The 23,048-nt window shown below is 34.0% G+C and overlaps 2 protein-coding genes across 2 annotated transcripts; one reads left to right on the top strand and one right to left on the bottom strand.

Moving 5' to 3' along the window:
• The first annotated feature begins 420 nt into the window (after positions 1-420).
• Positions 421-3,947, top strand: LOC113236645 (peroxisome biogenesis factor 2). The gene is made up of 5 exons (XM_026472807.1): positions 421-772; positions 861-938; positions 1,164-1,589; positions 1,940-2,161; positions 2,690-3,947. The coding sequence occupies exons 1-5, from the start codon at positions 740-742 to the stop codon at positions 2,771-2,773; spliced, it is 843 nt and encodes a 280-aa protein (XP_026328592.1). The 5' UTR covers positions 421-739; the 3' UTR covers positions 2,774-3,947.
• Positions 3,948-6,787: 2,840 nt separating this feature from the next.
• Positions 6,788-13,602, bottom strand: LOC113236568 (paternally-expressed gene 3 protein-like). The gene is made up of 4 exons (XM_026472704.1): positions 13,584-13,602; positions 12,219-13,424; positions 9,341-9,440; positions 6,788-7,399 (listed from the first exon to the last, which is right to left on the bottom strand). The coding sequence occupies exons 1-4, from the start codon at positions 13,590-13,592 to the stop codon at positions 7,287-7,289; spliced, it is 1,428 nt and encodes a 475-aa protein (XP_026328489.1). The 5' UTR covers positions 13,593-13,602; the 3' UTR covers positions 6,788-7,286.
• Positions 13,603-23,048: the final 9,446 nt, after the last annotated feature.

Below are 23,048 nucleotides of genomic sequence, written 5' to 3'. Positions count from 1 at the left end.
TTAATCGAAGATTAAAACGCGAAATTATACGAATCTCGAACTAAAATACCCGTATCGGCCCGTTCTAAGGAACCCCGAGTCAATCCAAGCACGCCGCCTCAAATTGCCTATCCTCTTTGTGGTGGCCATATTTACAGAAACATAATTAAACTTCATGTTTAGGCTGATGCCTTTGTCAAAGCCTTAATAAATTTAAAATAAAATAATTATGTAGTGTGTAGTCTATGATTCGTAGTTCACTAAGTAGTCTGTGCGGATTTGCTCTGGACCTTTTGGAGGAAAAAGTGTCGTTTTTATTTTGACTTTCAATTATTTTGTGAAATCTAGTTTAAAGTGGAATAGGATAGTGCTATTGTAACTTAATCGAAGATTAAAACGCGAAATTATACGAATCTCGAACTTAAATACCCGTATCGGCCCGTTTTAAGGAATCCCGAGTCAATCCAAGCACGCCGCCTCAAATTGCCTATCCTCTTTGTGGCGGCCATATTTACAGAAACATAATTAAACTTCGTGTTTAGGCTGAAGGCCTTGCCAAAGCCTTAAATAATTAAAAAGAAAAAAAGTAGTCTGTGCTATTATATTCAAGTTTTTCCTTAGAGGATGGTTGCCCACAAATTATGAAGAGAAATACTATTTTACGTGCTTTGTCATAGTAATTGAGTCCTTTGATGTTGTGTATTGCACAGAGTACTTTGCCTAATGGTTAGGAATGAAGTGAGGAATTTACATAAACAACATGTCTATAACATACATACCTCGTGTAACGCAGGTAAACTAATAAAACTTTAAATCAGAACAAATTAATTATCACATCACTGATAACATTTGTCTAAAAATATTAAAATATATTGTTACAGTTAGATGCAGTACAATTAGACAAACAACTAGAGGAACTGTTTAAACAGATGGTTTTTAATGCTACGAAATTTTTTGAGGTAAGTGTTACCGAAAAATATCACAAAAACATCTTAAATACAAGGTGTGCAATTTCATATTTTTCAGTAATTCTCACAAAGTTCTTGATCTGCAAGGTTATAATTTTTGCTCAATGTATAATTTCCTAGATCATAACTTTCACCAACTAGTGTAAATTATTACTTTTCTGTAGCATATTCATATTGTGTACAATGCAAAACATTAATTAACATATTGTATTCCAGCCTGGTATTCTTCAGCCAGTTTTACCTGAACTAGAATTACTAATCAGGACATGGATTTTCAAGTATTCAGTTTATAACAACAAGTACACATTTGGACAACAGATGCTTTCACTCAAATACAAGGCAGATAATTTTTCAAGGAGCAAGTTATACTGGTATTATGGATATACAGTTGGCTTGAGATATTTGAAAGATAGAGCTGTATACAGTTTCACATCAAATAGAAAGATACAAGATTTTATACACAAACTGGAAACATTTCAGTTAATAGGAGATATATTCAACTTTCTGAGGTTTATTCAATGTGGGAAGTATCCCTTATTAATTGATTTTGTACTTGGTTTGGAATTGTCAGCTGAAAAAGTCACAAGGGAGGATTTGTCTGATTTCTCTTGGACTAGAGAACTTTTGTGGCACAATTTTATTGTAAGTATACAATTTTGTGACATACTTGTTTTTTGCTTTATTATTGTTATTAAGCCTTTTCAGCTGTATAGAATAATAATTTATTAATTGTATATACAAAAACAAACCATTACATGATATAGCTTGCAACTAAACAGGTTTTGTACAACAGTGTCTAAGGTGCAGGCGATACTTCCACACTTTTACATTATAATAAATCTTATAACTTAGTATTCCTCTTGGCATAGGCCTCTTCCAGATCTTTCAAGTATGCTCTATCAAGAGTTACTTTTCTCCAACAGGAACCTGCAGTGACTTTTACTAGAAATGTGTACGCAATAATGACAGCATGTATAATATTTCAATTACAGGAATTAATAGGCACAGCAATTTCACTAATAAACATATTTGGACTACGAAGAAAGTTGTTAAATGTTCTCAAATATGTATCATGGAGCAATCAAACAAGGGCCAGAGTTGCTTCAAGTAATGCTATAATGACTATACACACAGAATGTGCTTTCTGTTCAAGCAGCCCAGTTCTGCCTTATACTATGGGATGTTCGCATATATTTTGCTATTATTGTTTGATGGTAAGATTAAAGATTACACTTGCAATTTTAGGTTGTTCTCAAACACAACTAACATTTATAAAGATAAGAAAGACTACTAACTAAAAGTTTGATTCTTCTTCCTCTTATCGATGGCATGTTTGCCATCATGATGAACGGTTTGCAAATCGGCGTAAGGTTCTCGCTGATTGTTGCCCAGGATGCGCCAGGCGCCTAGGAAAGGAATATGTTGTTCGGGGAGGCTTCTTTTGTGCACCACAATTAAATGGTTCAATTTTTGTCCCCACTTTGAATGGGTATGTTGCTTATTATATTGGGCAAGGCACCTGCCAGTTGTTCTTAATTTATTATTAGTAGTTTAAAATTGGGCTGTATATAATGATGGGTTAAAATTTTCAAACTCAGTTTCAGTACTGAAAAAGTGTAATTTGGACAAGGTCCTTAGTAATGATTGAATACATTCTGATAGTTTTAAGAGAAATAATGTCATAATTTTGATCATGTAAGTTTTAGTGCAAATTGAAAGATAAAAGTGTTTTTTTTTTACAGGCAAACAAGACAGCAGATCCAGAGTTTGCTTGTCCGAAATGTTATTACAAGGGAGGTGAAATAAATAAATATATTGTGGCATAACTTTGTTAACAAATCGTTACCTATTTGTTACAAGTTTAATGTAGAATATTTTGTGTAGGTGACCATACCTAAAACTTGGACCAATAACACAAGAGGAATGCTAATCGCGGTACAAGACAGGGTATTCGGGTATTTAGTACCTATTGGTAAACCAGATATCGCGAAGAGTATCAAATATCTATTTTTGTACCTAATTTGACAAGCTGCTATTTATGAAAGCTACTCTAATTTCAAGTGATAACAAACAAATTAATTAGATTGCACAGATTTTTATGTGTAAGGACGTGTTAAGTTTTCTGCAATGGTTCTCGACCAAATTTATCTTCATATTTTCTTAAATCTTTATAGTGAAGTTGAAATGATCCATTGTCGATTTGGTTCGTAAAAAGGAAAGTATCCAATATATTGGGTGTCATTTTATTTGAGTAAACTAAAACCAAATAGACAGCAAACTGCAGCATCCTGAATGAGTTCTGTATTATTAATCTTTCTTGTCAAAAAAGTATCTCAGCTACATGTAATACTTAACGTGGTAACTTAAAGTGGCGCGGGGCCGCTAGACCGCTGCCCCCGCGCAGTTTAAACCGCGCGTTGACGCTAATCTGCGTCTCCGCCACCGCGCGGTTTATTCCGCGTCCCTCACACCGTCGCGTGGCGCGGTGCAGTGTGTTAATCGCCTTATTTTGTCTAGGCTTAGCTCCATGTACCCATATTAGGAAGCGTTGTAAATAAGTTTGTAACACTCAATGCCACTATTGACACGCATATTTGTCAAAGTTCAGAAAATAATTTTAGCTCAAGATTAATATTTAAATAATATTACAAGGAAAAAAAAAACTGAGTTATATTGCGTATTAAAGAGAAATTTATAGGCCATTTTATAATATAAACTACTGTACTGGCTGTTGATCAGCCTAATCTAGATATGAGATGGAATTTCGACCTTTTTCAGAGTTACGATCGAGTAGTATGGAGATTAGCAGCCCTCTCGAGTTGTTTGGTCTTATTTACATAGTGTAGGTATTTGGAGTTTGGCAGTGGCCATACCTACTTAAATATTTATAGGTGTTTTGGGCAATTTAAGACAGGTGCTGTGATAGACTAAGATAACATGTTTTTCCATATTATTAAATATATTTTATTACCCAATTTGCGTCTTAATTTCTGTTTAACGAGAGCATATTATAGTCATGAATATATTTAGAGGATTGCTCAAAAAAACGCCATATAAACATTGACTTACAAATAAATTGTAAGTCAATGCATTTAAACAATATGAATGTATAATTGAAACTGACAGACGATAAGTCATTAAGGGTCGTATTCTAGAACTCTATTCAATGTTCAAGTCAGGATTGCACTGGCAACACAAGCACTGGAAACACGACCCTAATGGCAGGGACTTGAGTATGATTTCGAGTGCTTTAAACCATACTCAAATCCTGACTTGAGCATTGAGTAGAGTTCTAGAATACGACCCTTATTCTTTTTTCAAATGAAACGTGTGTAAATAATTTAGATTTCTGAGGTGTAGGTACATATATGTAGCCAGTGGTTTATATTAATGTTGTTATCTTAATTCCATAATTCAAACTTTTTTAGTGTTCATCTAAATGTTTAAAAAAAGGTGGAGTGCATGCACCTTTTGTTTTTAGGGGGTAAGGTCTCTGAGAACCTGACGGACGAGTTTTTGACTCCGAGTGAGTCCACGGAGGAATAACCCGCCGTCATATTTAATAACCAAGAAAGACTATTATATAAAAGGTAAATGTTATACTGATTAGGTATAATGATAAAAAATTGATAGAGGCCTAAGCAAGTAACTGAAAGTATGTTTGAATTTCAGAGTCAAATATCAGATTCATGTTTACAATTCCCAAAACCATGCAATAGGTCTATTTTTGATGCTAAAAAAGTACCCAAAGTTGAGTTGGTTTTCATATTACACAGGGAATTAGTTTTGTAAAAAATAATTTTAGTATGAACTAGAAAAAAAAGAAGTATATATAAAAAATATTTATTGTATTGTCAAGGCATAACATTTAAATTATATCAAACATGTAGGGCTACTTATTCTATGACTTAAAACTACAATAGCGGTACATTTTTTATAATTTAGGTAAGTATTACATAATTTTATAATACTCTATCATCATTTTTAATTTAAATTCGTTAAACTTACGTAGATGTTGCCAAAGACACTTCTGGAAATGGCACGATCTCACTTTGTAAGTATTAGCTATTTTAGTACGATTAATTTTATTTACAATTCTTATGTCATAATATTTGTTTCTTTTATCGATTGCAATATTTGGCCAATGCTTAGGATTTTTTAACAAACGCACCACACTGAAAAAGTTTATATTTTGTAATCTGCGGTAAGTTGAAAGCGACACAAATTCCAATAGTAAATGTACATCCCGGTGATTATTCAAAATAGCGGCTCAAACTAGTATCCTGGTTAATTTTTTACTTATTTTATGAATGTGCAGAATAGTATTGTCTACTAGCAATTCAAGTAATCTGCAAAAATACCGCCTTTTTCGCTATAGACACATTCGTTGAAACAAAAGAAAGCCACGTAGTGGAGAAGCGCTTCTCCAAAGTAACCGCTTTTGCGGCTGTCGATTTATTGAAATAACTGGCTCACATATTTAGCACTTTTAGGCACAATGAAAGTTTTATTTTACAATTGGATGATTAATAATGGATCGCATACGAGACAAATATACAAAAATAATAATAATAATAATAAACCGAAAATAAACACCTGCAACAAGCACATACTAAAATTCATAAGGTCTACTAATTTGTTCCGTAGGGAGAGCGTCAGCCGCGATATGATGAAGGCGCTGGTCCAAAACCAGCCGGATTTAATGAATAAAGTAGTAAACGTGGTTTTCAATAAGTTGTTTGTTTTTTAGTTGAAGCAGCGCATTCGTGTTTTTCTTCTAGATACCTTCTACTGGATCTTCTTGCATGATCAGATACACCACCATTTTTTTGTCAACTGGCTTCTGATTTCCAAGACACAAACTCAAAAGGATTTTTTATAAAAAATGTTAAACGGCTGCATGTCAAAAGTTCACTTTTTTACAGGAGAGCCGGTCAAAGTTTTCGACCTCATTTTTTAACATTTTAACAATAACGCATACACTTATAGCTCCGCCTAAGGAAACCCTGTATCGCGGGTCCCATGGACACATACATAGACAACCACAAATTAAACCCAAAGTTACGAGAGAAATAAATGTAGGCCGTACAGATATTTCTCCCGATCCGGGAATTGAACCCGAGACTTCTGCGTGACGGTCCAGCATGGTAAACTTTCGGCCCCGGAGGCAATTAAGCTGTAGCGCTATTTCCCTTTTTATAAGAACATTTACTTCTTAACATCTAAACAAGCAAGTTAACAAAAATATAACCAAAGTAAAGCTATAGCTACACTATACGTTACCAAGTCGATTCAGTGCGCCCTGTCTACGCTAAGCCTAAGACTTATAAAACGAACTTTGACTTCATCGGGGAGTTTGGTCGTCGGCTTAGAGGCTGTGATCCAGGCTCTGGATCTTACTTGGTGCAACAAATTTCGTTGGCCATTCAGCGCGGTAATGCTGCCAATGTTATGGGGATGTTTGAACCAGCTAAGATTCAGACCGGTCGTTTTTCAATGTAATATATGTATATATTTATATATATGTGAATAAAAATAGCCAAGTCTGGCGAATTGCATTATTAATTTTTATGTTACGAAGCCTGTTGACGATTTATATTCCTGACGAAGCCTACGTTGCAGATTGACATAATTATGTAATTAATTTAGTTTTTAAATGAATTGAATTGTTTTGTAAAAATAAAATAATGTGCATTATAGCTCATAAGGTCATTGTTACTAACACATATGGATGTGAATCTGAAATAAATGTATTATTATTATTATTATTATTATTATTATGAAACCAAAAACTTTGACTTCGACTAAGTTTTTCGAGAAAGTTTTCGCATTTACAAAACGAATTTTGTCTAAGTTTAAGTTTCAATGAAGTTCTTGCTTAAACTTGGCAAAGGTGGTTTCGTAAATACGAAAAACTTGCTTAGCTCGCCATTTTTGCTTAGTTCAATTCAAAATTTGTTTTGTAAATCTCAGCATAAGTGCAAAGGGCAAGTGTTCGAAATCCAACGACAGCCGGTGGTGAAACACGAAGATTGCCGAGAGATTTAAAAAAATAGTTTTACTGTACATTTTTGTATTTTGTAATCCAACATTTGAGTATCAAACACAAAATAATAAAAAGTTTGTTCAGGTTTACAGTTATTTTTACACCCGATCGATTCTCTGTAGGTATAAATTTTCACAACGAATAGAAAATGCAGTCTTTTAATAACATAAGAGCTGTTGTTATCTAAATTCTCTACTTTTGTATAGTTAGCGTATATGTAATATAGGGCCCGGTATCTAAGTTTAAGGCCCATATAGGGCGGATTTGTAGTAACGAGTTCGGGTCTCCTAATGCTAATTGTGATTGTCCCTGGTATTGCGTACGTCGGCATGAAAACCGGTTTCCCAGTCGGCCACGTAGTGCACTGTCCGTACTGACCCGTCCGGCTCCACTAGAGAATATTGACCTGATAACAGACATACATGTATGTAGATAAGTTATTGATATTTACAAAGCAATTACAACATAAGTGCTTAGTTTGGTGATATTGTAAGAAATTAATAATACATTTTCATTATTGTTCCGAAACAAACTTTGAATAAGTCCGTACCATATATATATTTGCGTGTCTATGGTCCGTACATCTTTCTGTGTGCATACATTTTTCGCTTTTTGATAGTAACTTTAACTATTACCTTTCCCCGTATGTTTTTAGTGGTTAAATACTGGCGATTTTTGTGCGAATTACCAGTCGTAATAAATGGTTTTTATATGCATATTTATTAACAGAATGAATATTACCGAATGTTTATTTATTCCATCATTTTGTAGAACCTGTGTAAGAATATCGGCTTTCTCTTTACGTATTATGCAGGGTGTAATCGTTAAGTGTGCTCAGGCGATTATTCCGTAAATATAAGTGCCATCAAAAACCTTTAAACTTATATCGAAAGTAGATACGTTACCTAATGAGTCATCAATAACTTTAAAAAATAAAAGTAGAGATATCAACAAATTAACGTTTAACGCTTCCATACATTTAATATGACATTCGTAGAGAGGCTTTATTCGACCTACTAACTTTAAGAGGTAACAATAAGTTTACAGACAACATTACTCTTTAGGTAACGTACTTAAGATATCAGTTTGAAAGTTTTTGATATTTCTTATATTTACGGAATAACCGCTTGGGCACACGTAACGATTACACCCTGTATATGTATATATTTAATTAAATTAAGAAAGTAGTAAGTAATTATTAAACAAAGATCGAAGACTTACAAAAAAATTAAGGTTTTCCGTAGCGCCATCTGTGAGAAATCTATGAAAGTTTTTCTTCACTCAGAGAAGTACCTTTACAGCTACCAGCCGCTGACAAGAGATGTCACTTTAATAAATTGTAATTAAGTTTTATTGAATTTCACCGCCATGACGTTCAATTTTAGCATAGATTTCTCACAGATGGCACTATGGCAAAACAGTCGTTAAAAACCAAAACAAAGATCTGCAACAAATACATGGAAGAGTTCGTGAGGTCCGATGGTCCGTTGGTCCGTTCCGTCGCTTAGTTGGCATAGCGTCTGCCACCATTTTACAAAAAAATAACTGAATATGGTGGTTAAACCTCCTGACATTCAATAAAACTTAATTACAAAGAAGTAAGTATTTGTACTGGCTGGAATTTGAAAAATGGAATAGATAGAGAAATGGATAAGGACGAGTTTAACTGTTCGAAGTTACCTAATAGTCTTGTATTTATTGTAGACCAAATGAAAAGTGTTTAGTGTCGCATTACGTAGCCGGAAGGTATATGGCGAAATGATTGATCTAATACTACGCATAAACGTCTGCGGTCAACATTTCAACTGCCCTAGAACAACCAGCGAGTCAAGCATTCATAAATGTGTATATTTCCGTTACATTTTTGCAACACATTGTTATGAAATCAGTTTCACAATTCATCATTACCTTTTTATAGTCATTTGTTTTAGCCATAGAGAATCCAACATTAGAGCCGAAACTCAGAAAATGATTCCGTTAACTAATTGCTTCGTTTCAAACAGAAAATCCGTTTTGTCGGAGCTAAATTGCCGCGAAGATTTACCGAAGTATAACATGTTTGATTAGGTAGTAGGTATTTTGATGTATCTGTTTTAATTCTATTAAATGTCTTGATGTATTCCAATGAGTCTGACATGTTAAATAATTATCAAAGCCCTTAAATAAATCAAGAGTAAAAAAAAAGAAACAATACTAATGAGACAACAAAACCGGAACGCAGTAATGCTCACATGAGTGCTTGGCTGTAGAAAATGGTAATATGTTGTACTTCCCTGGATGAACTCTTTCATAAGGAGCTCTACTGCAACTACACACATAGTATATATTTTTCAGAAATTATACTGACCTTTGACAACTTCCCCGTTGCGTTCTTCTTTCTGATGCTTAATGTCACCGGTGTGGGGGTCATTGACAGCGTATTCGTATGCGTATTTTGGATTGGCATCCTGAAATATCAATAGCAGATTTTATAATTGAGTACGACATAACAAACATAATTTTGGAATCATCTAGCGCACACGGCCCAGGTCTCTTTTTTCATATTTTTTAAAAGTAAACTGTTTGACAAAAAAACCAAGTAAGAGAAAGATGACCGTATAAGTGAAAGGTTATAGTCATAAATCGATTTTTCTCGTTTTTAGTTCCGAACCTTGAATTTGCAGACAGTTGAAAACAGATGGATAAAACCAATCCTCAAAACTCACATTTAAGACGAAGGATATAAGAATACCTTTTATCCCAACAATCGTGTAATTTCAGAATGAAGGAGCAAGGCACAATTGTAGAGCACTGTATATGGAGAACGATAAAAATAATTAAGTTTCAAATTTTGGATCCCTTGAAAGCGTATTGCTTTAACAATGATACTGTAATATCACAAAATGTCGTGAGAAATGTCAGGTAAAGTTCACCACGTTACAATTACTTAGAGATAACGCACTACGCAATTGTCTCGATGATCAACCTTTGTTAGGCTCGTGCCAATTTATACTAATAGGGTCAATTTTGCCTTATTCGGTATGTTTTGTTAGTACGTTACTTTGGTTAAAAATTTTAGAAATAAATGCAAAGAGCTAGAAATATGGGCACGACATACATACATACTAGTGTTGCAATTAATAGTATTTTGAAGCACTGGCCGAACACCGAATATTTCGGCCAAACTATTCGGCCTGATTAATACACTTACGAAAATTGGCACGAAAAATATCACTTTAGTCATAATAAATGTTTCGTATAATGAAACGACATAGGTTATTTAATTAATTAATAATAGTTTAATTTATGCCTAATGGAAAAAGTAATTATTTATTTCTCTTTGGCTTTTATTAACAAAAACGTAATTTTATATCGGTTTGCCAATAATATGTACTTGGTTGATTTTATTAGCGTTGATTTTGGTCATGAGGAAACTACATGTAAGTAGGTAATTTTTATTTAACATGTTTCATTTTTTGATCTCTTAGAAACTTAGTTACATTATATTTCCTTTGATCATTTAGATAAAGAAGCGAAGAATTGCTCTTTCGCGAACTTACACTGCACGTTCAGTATTAATAAAAGTTATATGATAATTTACTGTGCTTTTTCTTCCGTTTGTAGTTATTTGGTATTCAGCCGAATAGAATAAACAGGCCGAATAAGCTTAATACCGAATAGTAATCGAATATTCGTTACAACTCTAGCACATACTTTGATCGATATTACTGTGATGTAGTAATAAAAGGATCTAAAGCGTTTGAAAACATCAAATCCACTGTAATTTGTTATTGTTAGCGCGAGTACCAGTATCGCCCCTTGCAATACTAAATGAAGTAACTTAAAACAAGTTAAAAAGAATTATTTACATAACAATGTAGACCTTAACATTCTGCAGCAAACTATGAACTCGTAAATAACTTTTTCCGTCGCAATAGTAAGTTACGTACGTTCATGCTAAGATGGACGATGCCAAAAATAAGTTCGTCAATATGTGGTAATCGTACTCGGTGCTAAGATATAAGATATAATATAGGAAATGTTACTTGTTTTCGGATCTAAATCGCGTGTATTTGTTTTTTCAAATAAACTGATTGTTTGAAAATACAAATAAACATGATTTCGATTCGAAAAAATAGTTCATTTCGAATATGTAACTATAAAAAAAAATTTTTTTAAACGATATTATTTTAATAAGATTTTGAATCTTGATGGCTTTATTTTGGAGTTATTATAGCAGTCAAACACTTTATATAAAATATTTTATAAAAAAAAAATCTTGGGGCAGTATAGTAGTTTAATGTTTTAGCATAATTAATTTTGTATGTCGAACATCTAGCGATTTGAATAAATGCCTCTTTAATTACTTATTAGCGAATTCAACGGATTATTAAATAAGAGTGTGATTATATCCCAAATTTACATAAATGAAAGAACGCACCAAAAGTTATGTAAAGTAATGAATTTCGATTGTCTGTTTAACTTGTAACCCTACGCAAATTGAAATGAGCGAATTAAAACACTTATTGTTAAAGATGTGGAAATGAGTACATAAAACACTATAAAAAGATTATTTCTTTCGTAAAACATTGTTTCTTACTATACGCCTACCATTATAATTAAATCATCTGTAGTTTGAAAAATTATTTTTGTTGCAAAATATAGAATAAATTATACGAAATAAACACTTTTGACAAGTAAGACAGTTTGAATGTAAGCGAAGACTTTCAATGGTTGGTATAAAGTGCTTGAAATAATGATATTGGCGAGTAGCTTCAGATAACCTAGTAAAGGAAATCATAGACAAAAAGTATTTTGAAATAATATAATCAAAATTTTGTGGGTGAATTTACAAGGCTCCGGGTAGGTAGAGTTTATGCGGCTGATAATTCTTACATATACTAGTGACTAATGGAACAAGAATCCCTTATGTTGCACCGGTCAAATATTACTTTCATAACTAATCGCTGCGGGGGTATGTAGTAACTTTGAAATGTGTATCACGTATGCTGTAATATCCTGCAGTAGTAATAACAAAACATGCTGTTATTAATTAGTCAATTCATCCGTAGACATGGCGTTAGAAGAAACTACGCTATCAGGATAAATATTATTGAGTACATTGGATTGAAGAGGCGTAATTAATTGTATAATCAACGACTATGTCATGAAAAGAGTTGTGAAAAGATTAAACTTGGTCTTAAAGGTGCAATAGACTAAGGTTTAAATGTAGTGGAGGTACTTACATAGTTTTCTATGAACTCAGTGTGAACATTCTTGACTTTGACTGGTGCCACAGTGACGCGGGCAGGCGCTGCGACCAATGTAGGAGCGGACACTTGCTGCACCATTGGAGCCGAAGAATATTGTACTGATGATACTCCAGATTTGGCGTACTGCGCAACTACAGGTGCTGCGTGTTGTGCTACTGCAGAGTACTGAGTGAAAGCTGCTGGTGCTGCGTACTTTGTCACTAATGGAGACGTATACTGAGGTAAAGCTGGAGCAGTATACTGAGCCACTGCTGGTGCAACATACTGTTGAGCAGTAAGTTGTGTAGTATAACGTGTTATAGGCGCAGAGTATTGAGATGCCACTGGTGCGAGATACTGAACACTTGGGCTTGGCACTTGGGTGCCCGATGTTGCTGCGTGCTGAGTAACAACTTGTGCTCTGTACTGTGGAACCACTTGTGTGACGGGTGTCTGCACTTGAGCGTATTGTGTGATGGGCGCAGATACTGCTGTGTAACGCGCTGGTACAATTTGTTGTATGGGTTGCGCTCTCAAAGCTGGTGACGTCGCATATCTGGCTGCAGGTGCTGCTGCGAAAAGTTGAGTAACGACTGGTCCACCAGATTGCACATTGTATGAATTTAGGGATGCTTTAGCAAGAGATCCAGTAGAGACAGCTGCTTGTTGAGCCACTTGAGTAACGTATGTCGTTTTTGCAGGAGAAGTTGCAAATTTAGCAACTAATGGAGCAGCGGTAATTTTAGCAATGATTGGTGCTTGGGCGTATGTTGCTTGGGGAATCACTGTTCTGGTAGATCCTACTGATGACAAACCGGCTGTAGTAGCGTATCCGTGAAATTCTTTTTGTTGTTCTTGCGTGGCGTATGAGGACGCAGTAGCGTAGTTGCCATGAGAAATTATAGCCTGGTAAGTAGCTGCAGGCTGAGCAGCATACGTGGCCTTTGGCGCTACAGATTGATATGCAACCTTTGCAGCATATCCAGCATCTTTCGAGTACTGATAAGAGTGTGCAAGTAACGGTTGGGCTACATTTTGAGCATATTTGATTCCTGTGGTCGTTAACTGGAGCGCGGGAGCAGGATATGAGTAACCCCCATCTCCGCAGTCAAGTTTTTGTACTTGACTTATATGGTAATTCAAATCCGGGTCATGGTAAGCCAATGTGTGTATGATTAGTGTCACTGTTATGAGGGTTACCTGAAATCAGACACATATTATTGTACTTGTATATGAAGTATGCCCGAGTCTTACGTGTTCTGTTAGCATGACTTGTGAAAACAGGTATTCAAATGTGGTTCTTATTTCAACACAAAGTAACATTCTATGTATATAAATCAATCGATCACCTAGACTTACTGATTTCATTTTAAAATTAATAACTACTCGAAAATTTTACTAAAGTTTTTAAAACGTTACACATGTACTCGAAGTGTCTGTTAAAGTTAAGCGTAAGCCTAAATGAGAGCAAAGCGAGTCCGCAAACTCTTATATAGCGAGATCATATGTGTAAGAACGGGTCACAATTTTTACGTTCGCCGACTCAGTGGGCGCGGTTCGATGCGTGTGAGCAGACTCTAATGTACAGGACGCGTGTCGCTGAAGGCGGCATGGTTATTAATTTACGATACATTATTTTAATTTACTTTTGATTCAGAAAAAATAACATGTTGTGATTAATTAATGAAGTAGAGATTTACTGGATATTTTTTCGTTGCGACCGTTTCGACCGTACGTAATAAACAAGAGTACAAAATATGACTCACTAAAATTAAAATAAAACGATATGATAATTTTTAAACATCGATATGGGTATTATATGTATTGATATGGGTACTTATTTCATATGTTAGTAAAAAATAGCATGTTGAAATAATGAATGTAGTAGAGTTTAGCTGGATATTTTTCTTTCAGTTATATTTGAGTGTTTGAATAACAACAGTACAAAATACAAAAAAAAGACAAGTATTCTTAAACATTGATATGGGTATGACAGCACATATTTCATACATTAGAATTTACAACGGTTATAGATTTTCTTAAAAAGATTTTACTTAGTAAAGCTCAGAACGTTTTCCACGTTATAACTTTTCAATCTAACCTGTCGAAGTAAATAGCTTCGGGAAATTAAATCATTTAATTTAAGTGGTTGAAAAAGCTTATTAAAATTTTACACATTTGTCGGGATTATAATGTTTAGAATGTACAGTATGTATCGTATGGGTTTATACCTAATCGTATTTTACTAATTCTTATGAAAAATACATATTTACATACCGCACCTTGCGTACCGTTGTTTTGGTTTATTTTTAAATACAAGATACTTAATTTAGGATATTGATTTCGAATACACAAAAATCTTGGCAGAGTATTAATTATTATTGATAGTTGTACTTACGTGTAAAAGTGAAATACCATGTAACCGTAAAGAAAGGTGGATATTTCAAGACGGTAAGCCGATACATATAGAATGATTGCAATAATGAGACAATTTTTCATTCATACCTACTGAAAAATTAATTTCGTAGGTAAACCGATAGGAATTATATTATTAATACCTTGCGAGTAAGATAATGCTCTCAGAAGAAAGAAATGCACAAGCAGTAAAAATTTTGTTATTTAAAATTAAAACTTAATCGTAACATCAATTTGTAGTTGAATGACTTACGGACGAACTTATTTCCCGAACGCTATAACTTGAACCTTTTCAAGGCGAGAGTGAATAAGCACTATTTAGGTGTGCATGCTACATCGTCGCCCTCATCATCACTTTCCATCAGGTGAGATGGAGGTCAAATGCGCACTTATTTATTATAAAAAAATTAAAATATGATTATAAGTATTCATCATTAATTCCATTAAACATTTTATTATTTTTATCCTTAATAACCATAATGTTTATCGATAAATTCTAACATTACGCAGAAGTATAAGTTAAGTGTTTTCTAATTTGCTTGTAGGTACTGAAGGTTTAAAGTTAGGATGATCTCTAAGCACAAAAAACATATTAAAAAAAAATTGCGACTGTGTGAAGCTCAAAATATGAAAGAGGCTTCTAATACCTTGTGAAAATTAATCTGTTATTTCGACTACACAAAGGAGCGACTAATTGTTGAATTTTGCTACTAGAATCGGTTCTATCGGATTTAGTCGGCTAAATCACCAGGTTTTCTGGGTTCAATGAAATTTAAGTTAAATATTGTGGTGTTAGACAAATAAAAATTATGCCGCCAGAATGAGATGTGTGGCGAAGACGATATGTTAAATATACACAAGACAACAGCCGTGGTAAGCCTATGATTTGACCTACTGCCTTTCAAGCAGAAGCCGTGGGTGCGAATCCGGGCTCGCCTTTGAGTTTTATTTGAATTAACGTGCGAAATTTAGTTTGTAATTTACCATGAGCAGTGTGGCAGACTATGGCCTAAATCCTCGCCCGAAAGGAGACCCGTGATCAGCAGTGGGACGTATAAATGGGTTAATGAATAAAAAAAAAAAGATGTAATGTACACAGAAACTTTACTTTGTAATTTTAAAAACTTTGGTTTCGTCTTTTAACTTTAGGAAAAATCTGCATATAAAGGGCATAAGTCATTGACTTACAATTATATGGACGTCGGGTCCGCGCTAAAAAGTGTCCGAACTTATAGGGCGTTAAAATCGTATACAGAGCGTCATTCACGCTTTAGTCTTCGTTTGTTCGACTGACAGCGAAGCAAGCAAAATTAGACAGTACTGCGATGACATTACAATTTAAATTCAACGTTTTAGCTTTTTCATATTCCTTTACATGTCACTACGTTTAAATAGGTTGACTTGGGACATTTTTTTCGTGGTTTTTGTATTAGACCCGTCGTCCATTTATTTGTAAGTCAATGGCATAAGTAGCTTAAAGGTAACTTATAATCAGTGATCGGAATTGAGGGAATTAATTAAGCTAAACTAAAGAAAAACGTGGACGTTCCCTTCTACAATTCCTGGTACTTCTCTGAACTGGTTATATTTGAATACACGTATTATTTATTGAAATTTGAGTACATTGGCGACAAATTATTATTTCCTAAGTATTTGCTAAAAATTATTATTTCATAAAGTAACAATGTAGTTTTTTTCTATAGGTACTTATGTATTAAAATACTTTAGCCATTAAAAAATAAACTAGGTGTCTCTAGTATACCTATATTTTAGAATGTTTAAAAAATAAATAGTATAAAAAGAAATTTCATACGCATTGATGACGAAATGGGTTTGTCCATACTAAGAAAACGTTCATACTTTAGGTAGATTAACCCCCTCAATTCCGAGCACTGCTTAGTTATATTTATTATATGTATAAAAACATATACTTGACTTAGTTATAGTACAGGGTCGAGAGCACGTCAAGCTTGACACTTAAGATTTAAATCCAACTCTATGCCGCTAAGAAGAACGGTCCAAAGTACAGGTGTCAAGTCGAGTTCTTAGGTTTTCGCGATTGTTACCATAGGAAATGAAACTATTTTTCCGGATTTAAATCGGGCTCTTTACAGGTCCCATGGTTACGGTCAACCGTGACCATGGAACTTGTAAAGCGCCCGAAACGTCGGTTTATTTGAAAAAACAAATATAAGCGATTTAAATCCGGAAAAATAGTTTCATTTACAAGTGTCAAGCTTGACGTGCACTTGACTGTACAGCTAAAGGGTACAATTATAGCCAGTTGTGTCTTTTTATGAAGTAATTATTGCAACTGAACTATAAGGGTACAGTTTCGTACATAACCCTTTGAAATAAGTTTTTAATATTTGAAATTTAATACAATTTATTTTTTATTAATTTATGTTGATGTATTAAGCGACAAATTTTTATCGTAGACAATCTGATCATTGATATTATACCTTTTGAGCTTACCGTACATCCAACAATTATTGACATAGATTTCTACAAAAAATTTGGTAAGTACCTTTTTTCCTGATCACAAATATGTATATATCTCAGTTTTAGCAATAATGTTAGTTAGCCTTTTTCGTTCCGAAGACGGAATAAAAAAATTGCCAACTTTAGCGAAAACTTTAGACGACACAGAAGCGTCCTAAATTTTTATTTTAAACAGATTTCTAGCGGAATTTGTAAGATTTACATAAAAAGTCAAATTAATCGAACACGTTTGCGGTTGTCATCATCGTCATCATTATTCACAGCCGAAAGACTTCTGCAGTTTATCAAATTCGCGTCGATTCAATAGAATGTTCTGTGAATCACGCACCAGGGGCCTAACCGTCTAATATGAGACATCAGCCTGATGTTCACAGTGAAATGTCAAATCCAATATGTTTCGAAATTCATTTGCTGTGTTTCAATTTCTGAAGTCCATAATGGTTTTCGAAAATGTGTAGGATTTGTTATTTCAAGCTGGTCGTTAGAATGACTTTCAAATTAGACTAATAGGGGTGGCCGGACCGTCTACATTCAATTCAACTTTGCGAGCGAAATTTTTATTTCTAATTTATTTATTGAGCATTGACTACAGAGCTTAAAAATATTATAAAAAATCGTAAATAATGCAAATAATTAAGAAATCCAAAACGTTATATAGGTACTTATGCAAAAAAGTCGTTGAATACCAAAAACAACGATCTGCAACAGGCACATGGAAAAATTCATAACGTCTGCTGGTTCGTTCCGTGGCATAATTGGCAGAGCATCTGACACGAATTGCCTGAGGGAGCTGGTTCGAATCCAGCCGGATCGAATGATTTTTCTTAGTGTTTCGATCTTTGTTATAATGATTATAGCTTGTGGAGTAATTAAAACAAAATTGAATATCATGGTAGTAACAACATTCAATAAAAACTTAAAAATTATAATATACTTAAACTAAAAATTAATTGGTGTAAAACTGTAACTATAAAAGCCCGCCATTTTTTGTGTCTGCGAGGGTGATTAGTGTTTGTCATGTTTATTTTATGATATCAAGCGACGGATGAGTTGTGCGTCTGGTTGTAAGCGACACGCCTATATGAACTGTCTTGGGACAGTTGTACCACACTGAGGGGCACTGTCTAAGTCAAAGTCAAAGTCAATAAATAATTTATTCTACAGGTAACATTTTTACATTTGAAAACGTCATTAAGCTACCCCTCGTTCATTAGCTGACCTCGCTGAGAAGATCGAGCGAAACGCTGCTTGGCGTCAGAAATAGGTAAGATGGCAGTACTTTCCTGGACGAACTCTTACATAAGGTGCTGTACTGCTACCAAACGTTCTCCAGTTCGTTTAAATAAAGTTTAAATTCCTTATTTTAAGCTTCTACAACATGTACAACCTGTAAATGTAAAGATTAAGAGGGTATATAATTACACTTGCCAGACGAGCCTTGCCAATTTACTCCGTCGTCAGGCTCAACCAGTCGATTAGTTGCAAAAATTTGACACTAATGCCTATTACTGCTTTATGATGATGGATTGGATTATACTTTTGTATTTTAACTACTACTTTTAGTCATTTATGTTAGGTATGTGTAAATAATATTTGGGAATGGTCGCAACGTTGTGTCGTAAAAATGATTTTGGTAAACTAAGATATAACATGCCTCTACATAAACAAACGATTTGTCTTAATTATGCGGATATAGTAGATTTTCCTAATTTTTTAGTTTATTACCTACAGAGTTTGCTGCAAAAGTTGTAGGTTAGTCTTATACAAAACCAAGAACAATTCGCTAAATGAACAAAAAAATAAAATGTATAAAAAAATTGAAGGTTATATAACATTTAGTCATTTAAGTGAAATAATTGTAACTCTTGCTTACATCTTTTGTTGAAATTCTGCAATTGTTCGGAACAGACATCAACACGTTCATCCAATTACTCATTCGTTTCGAAACCCTGAATTTTAATTTGATTCAGGTTTTATTTTATAATTTTATTGGCACTCAAATGCCCGAATTAAGATCATGAATTTCGTAACATTACAAATAAGCGTTTAAATTTATCGCGTGCGCAATATTCGACGCGTTAGTTTCACGAAATATAAGTATCAAATAATGATTTAGTGACTATTCAGAACAAGATTTAATGAGACTCCCGCGTTAAATAGAATTTAGTAATTAGTTAATTATAAAACAATGAGTGTGACATTGAGTTTGCTCGTGGAGCCCTTATTGGCAAATAGTAGAGAGAATTATCTTAATTTAGTGTATTTACACATGGATCTGTGTGTAACACGATGTCTTTAAATTAAATTGTGTAAATAAGTGCAATTTTTTGTTTGCAAAATTATGTAAATGGGTCTAAGACATTCATGTGATAATGCAATAAACATGAATATGATTTTTATTACGACATCAAGTGACGGGTCGAGCAGGTATAGCATCATTGGGACGAACAAGTCGTACGCCTGGTAGTAAGCGACACGCCTGTCCATAGCAGTTGCAGTGTCACTCAGAGCTTTAAATCGTAAACCCTGAGACATAATTGACAAGTCCCATGTGTCTGTAATTTCACCAGCACCCTTACGCTTCAAAACAGGAACGGCAATAATTCTCACATTACTGCTTGGCGGCAGAAATAGGCAAGGTGTCAGGAATTCCGAATACGAACTTATACAACGAACTCTACTGCTACTAAAGTTACATGTTATAAAGTAAACAATAAATTAGAGATTGACCTGCATTATTTTCAATTAGGTATCAGTAATTCCTAGTTCCAAAACTTTGAATTACCAACTCATTATGAATCACTAATAAACGTTTGAAGAAATATTGGTATGCATGTCTATAAGAATCTCCATATCTATAAGAAGTTTACAAGATGAACAGTGAAAATAATGTATTTTTGAAGAGTATTTGGTTTGTATATTGTTAACTTGCAATTTGTGAATATAGCATTTGATTCAAACGTTTTTGCATTAAGTAACTCCCATGAACATACCGAACATACCAGATGTAATGGCTAAAGTCAGGGGTGGGGATGTACGACTTCTATTTAGTAAAAAGATACCTAGTATACACCTTGAAGTGCGCCATTAAAGAGTGACGTCGCAAGAAGTACATATCGCCATTTGCTTCTATCGCATGAATTGAGAGATCCTGTGGAGATTTATTTTTTAACGAATTCTATTCTGATCTATCAATTGACGTAATTTTTTTAAATTAAATGAATTTTGCACCCTTGGTGTAATAAGATAAAGGTAAAGGTTTTACGAATTAAATTAGTAGTTTATTTTTTTTACTTAAAGAGGAGAGTTATAAAATTTCGTATAATATACATAATTTATTTCATGTAGTCAGTATTATCAGTGTATTGTATTACTTTCATGTGATAATCGCACTGGTGCCTCATTATATGCAATAACCTATAGCTAAATCTATGTTTAATTTGTCCTTATACAGGCTGTAAACGTTTAGTGTGCCTAGGCGATTATTCCATACATATAAGAGATGCCAAAAACCTGTAAACTGATATTGAAAGTACGTTACCTAATGAGTAAAATGACAATAATAACTTTTAAAAAGTAAAACTAGAAATACCCAAATTTTAACGTTAAACGCTCCCATACATTTAATTTGACATTCGTAGAGTGGCTTTAGTTGACCTACTTTATGAGGTTCCAATAAGTTACAGATAAGGAAACTGCTGTAAATAACGTATATTATATTATAATGAATAAAAACAAAGTGATGTTTATTTTTGAGTGAGTACACAATAAAGCGTTTGTTCGAAACTAAAGCCTCTCTAAGTTTAACGTTACAATTTTGAATATTTCTCGATTTATTTAGAAACTTATTGATGTAATTTCACTCTTTAATTAAGCAAAGGCCTTTCGCTATCAGACGAAAGGTTTTTGATATCTCTTATATTTACGGAATAATCGCCTAAGCATAATTTACGATTACAGTCTGTATAGCAAGATGCAAGTAGACTTTAAAGTATTGACTATGTGGTTGCAGGATACTCGCCGTTTCCTAACATATATGTCCCAGTAAGTCACGTCGTTCGAAATGGGTTGCGATAGGCAATGCTAGGCGCCTTGCATAAGACAACAAGCTCCGGGTTTTGTTGCCACGCAATCAGCGAAAACACAAACTATTGAAAATATTTGTTTTTTAAGAAACATCTCGAAAATAGTTATGCATTTATTATTATTACGTATTAACGTAAAGACGTATATGGACATTAAGCGCTGAGGCTGAAGAAAAATTACGTATTTCAATTTTAAATATTCTCCTATGGCAACTCAGTAGACCTACAATAATAAAAAGGGTAGTAATAAAAGCTCGGGAAAGTAAATTAAAAAGTATGAATATATATGTGAGTACATTCAAAATACGAATATTATTGCGTTATTTACTAAGTTACGAAAACTTTTATGCAAATAAAAATGCAAAAATAACCGAAAGAAATACTGAAAGTTTTGAAAAATCTTGCTGACATAATACTAATCTACCAACATCATTTATATTTTAGTGAAAACAATCATTAGCCATTTTTATCGTTAATTATAATGTAATTTGACCTGAAACCATGTTCGGAAACTCAAACAAATTCGCTTTTGGCACTCGCCGGCCGCTGCCGCGGCACACTCGCTGCGCTCTCTAGGCTCGTGCTGCTTTTTCATATGCTCACCTAACCTACTGGATACGGGGCGCAACTAAAATTTGACCTATGTGTGCACGCCTCCAGCGCAACGGAACAATATTCGTCAATGTGTAACTGGATGTCCTGCCGTCGTACATTGGGCATTTAGCGCTTTTCCGTAGTAGTTTGCTGGAAATTATTTGTCTCTTAGTTACATTAGAATACTACAAATTACGAAATAAAAACAGCGAGCTAAAAAAACATTGTCATCATGCTATTTAAAACTGTTACTTTAACAGTGTCATCTTAAGTTTCATTTTGACTCATTGTTACCAACCGAGATGCAATTGTTAACTATTTACCTTGCACCAGTGTATTGCTAATTTATCTACCTCCGTCGTAACTCGGTACTTTTTGAGTTGTAATTAATTTGTTTTGAGTCCGTGGAAATGAGATGGAAAAAACAAGTGCTTGATAATGGTTTAATGATTTCAATGTGTACGCTTAGGACGCCGCTACGTGCTCATTTATATCGCCAGAGATGTTAGTTACATCTAAAAATATCTTTAAAATGGAGGAATTTAATGATATTGGACCTAACTGAGGTTGTAAGTAGGTAGTACCAGTTAGTTACCAAACAAAACAAAATCATTATCTATATTCGTATCTATCATTCTTCGATAATGTTTTTGGAGCTGATAAAATCGCCGCCTTCATGGTCGCATATAAAGCTCTGTACAGCTTACATGCAAATTACGAAACCCCACGCATGCCTCGTGGTAGGATTAAAACTGGACTCCATTAAATGTCGAGTGGAATATGCTGTATAAGGGCCATTGAAAGGTAAAATTTCGTTTGATAATGAAAATATATGGGACAAATGATTGAAGGTCTATACTATCCATTATCCATTATCATAGATAAACTAAATGGATCATTGTCAAATTTTTTTTAAATGGAAATTGTTTCGATGTATGAAAACTATTGTCATCATCATACTCGTCAACTCATTATACCTACGTCCCACTACTGGACACTAGGCTCCTCCAAGGAGAGGATTTGAACTATAATTCACTAGTTCACGGGAACTTCGCGTTTTCCAAGACTTGTGAAACCATTCGACACTATTATTTTTTTAGACTTATGTAAGAATTGTAATAAATAGTATGCTCTTGCTGACATTGCAGTGCCCCAAGCCTTACACATGTAGTACCATCTACATGTGTATATGAATATAAATAACTGGTCTCCTACCTATACAAGAAAA

This window comes from Hyposmocoma kahamanoa, unplaced genomic scaffold, assembly GCF_003589595.1.
Source record: "Hyposmocoma kahamanoa isolate Upper Pololo Valley unplaced genomic scaffold, ASM358959v1 92, whole genome shotgun sequence".
In the NCBI taxonomy this organism is placed as follows: Eukaryota; Metazoa; Arthropoda; class Insecta; order Lepidoptera; family Cosmopterigidae; genus Hyposmocoma; species Hyposmocoma kahamanoa.
This window is presented reverse-complemented; position numbering and strand designations above follow the sequence as displayed.

Bases quoted from the DNA above. Each gene is read 5' to 3' on its own strand.
- LOC113236568 (XM_026472704.1), bottom strand. The intron at 9,441-12,218 runs GTAAGTACCTCC...TTGATATTTCAG, and splicing joins CTGAGTTCATAGAAAACTAT to GATGCCAATCCAAAATACGC. The intron at 7,400-9,340 runs GTCAGTATAATT...GTCTGTTATCAG, and splicing joins CAACGGGGAAGTTGTCAAAG to GTCAATATTCTCTAGTGGAG.
- LOC113236645 (XM_026472807.1), top strand. From the start codon at position 740: ATGTCTATAACATACATACCTCGTGTAACGCAG. The intron at 939-1,163 runs GTAAGTGTTACC...ATTGTATTCCAG, and splicing joins ATGCTACGAAATTTTTTGAG to CCTGGTATTCTTCAGCCAGT. The intron at 1,590-1,939 runs GTAAGTATACAA...TTTCAATTACAG, and splicing joins TTTTGTGGCACAATTTTATT to GAATTAATAGGCACAGCAAT.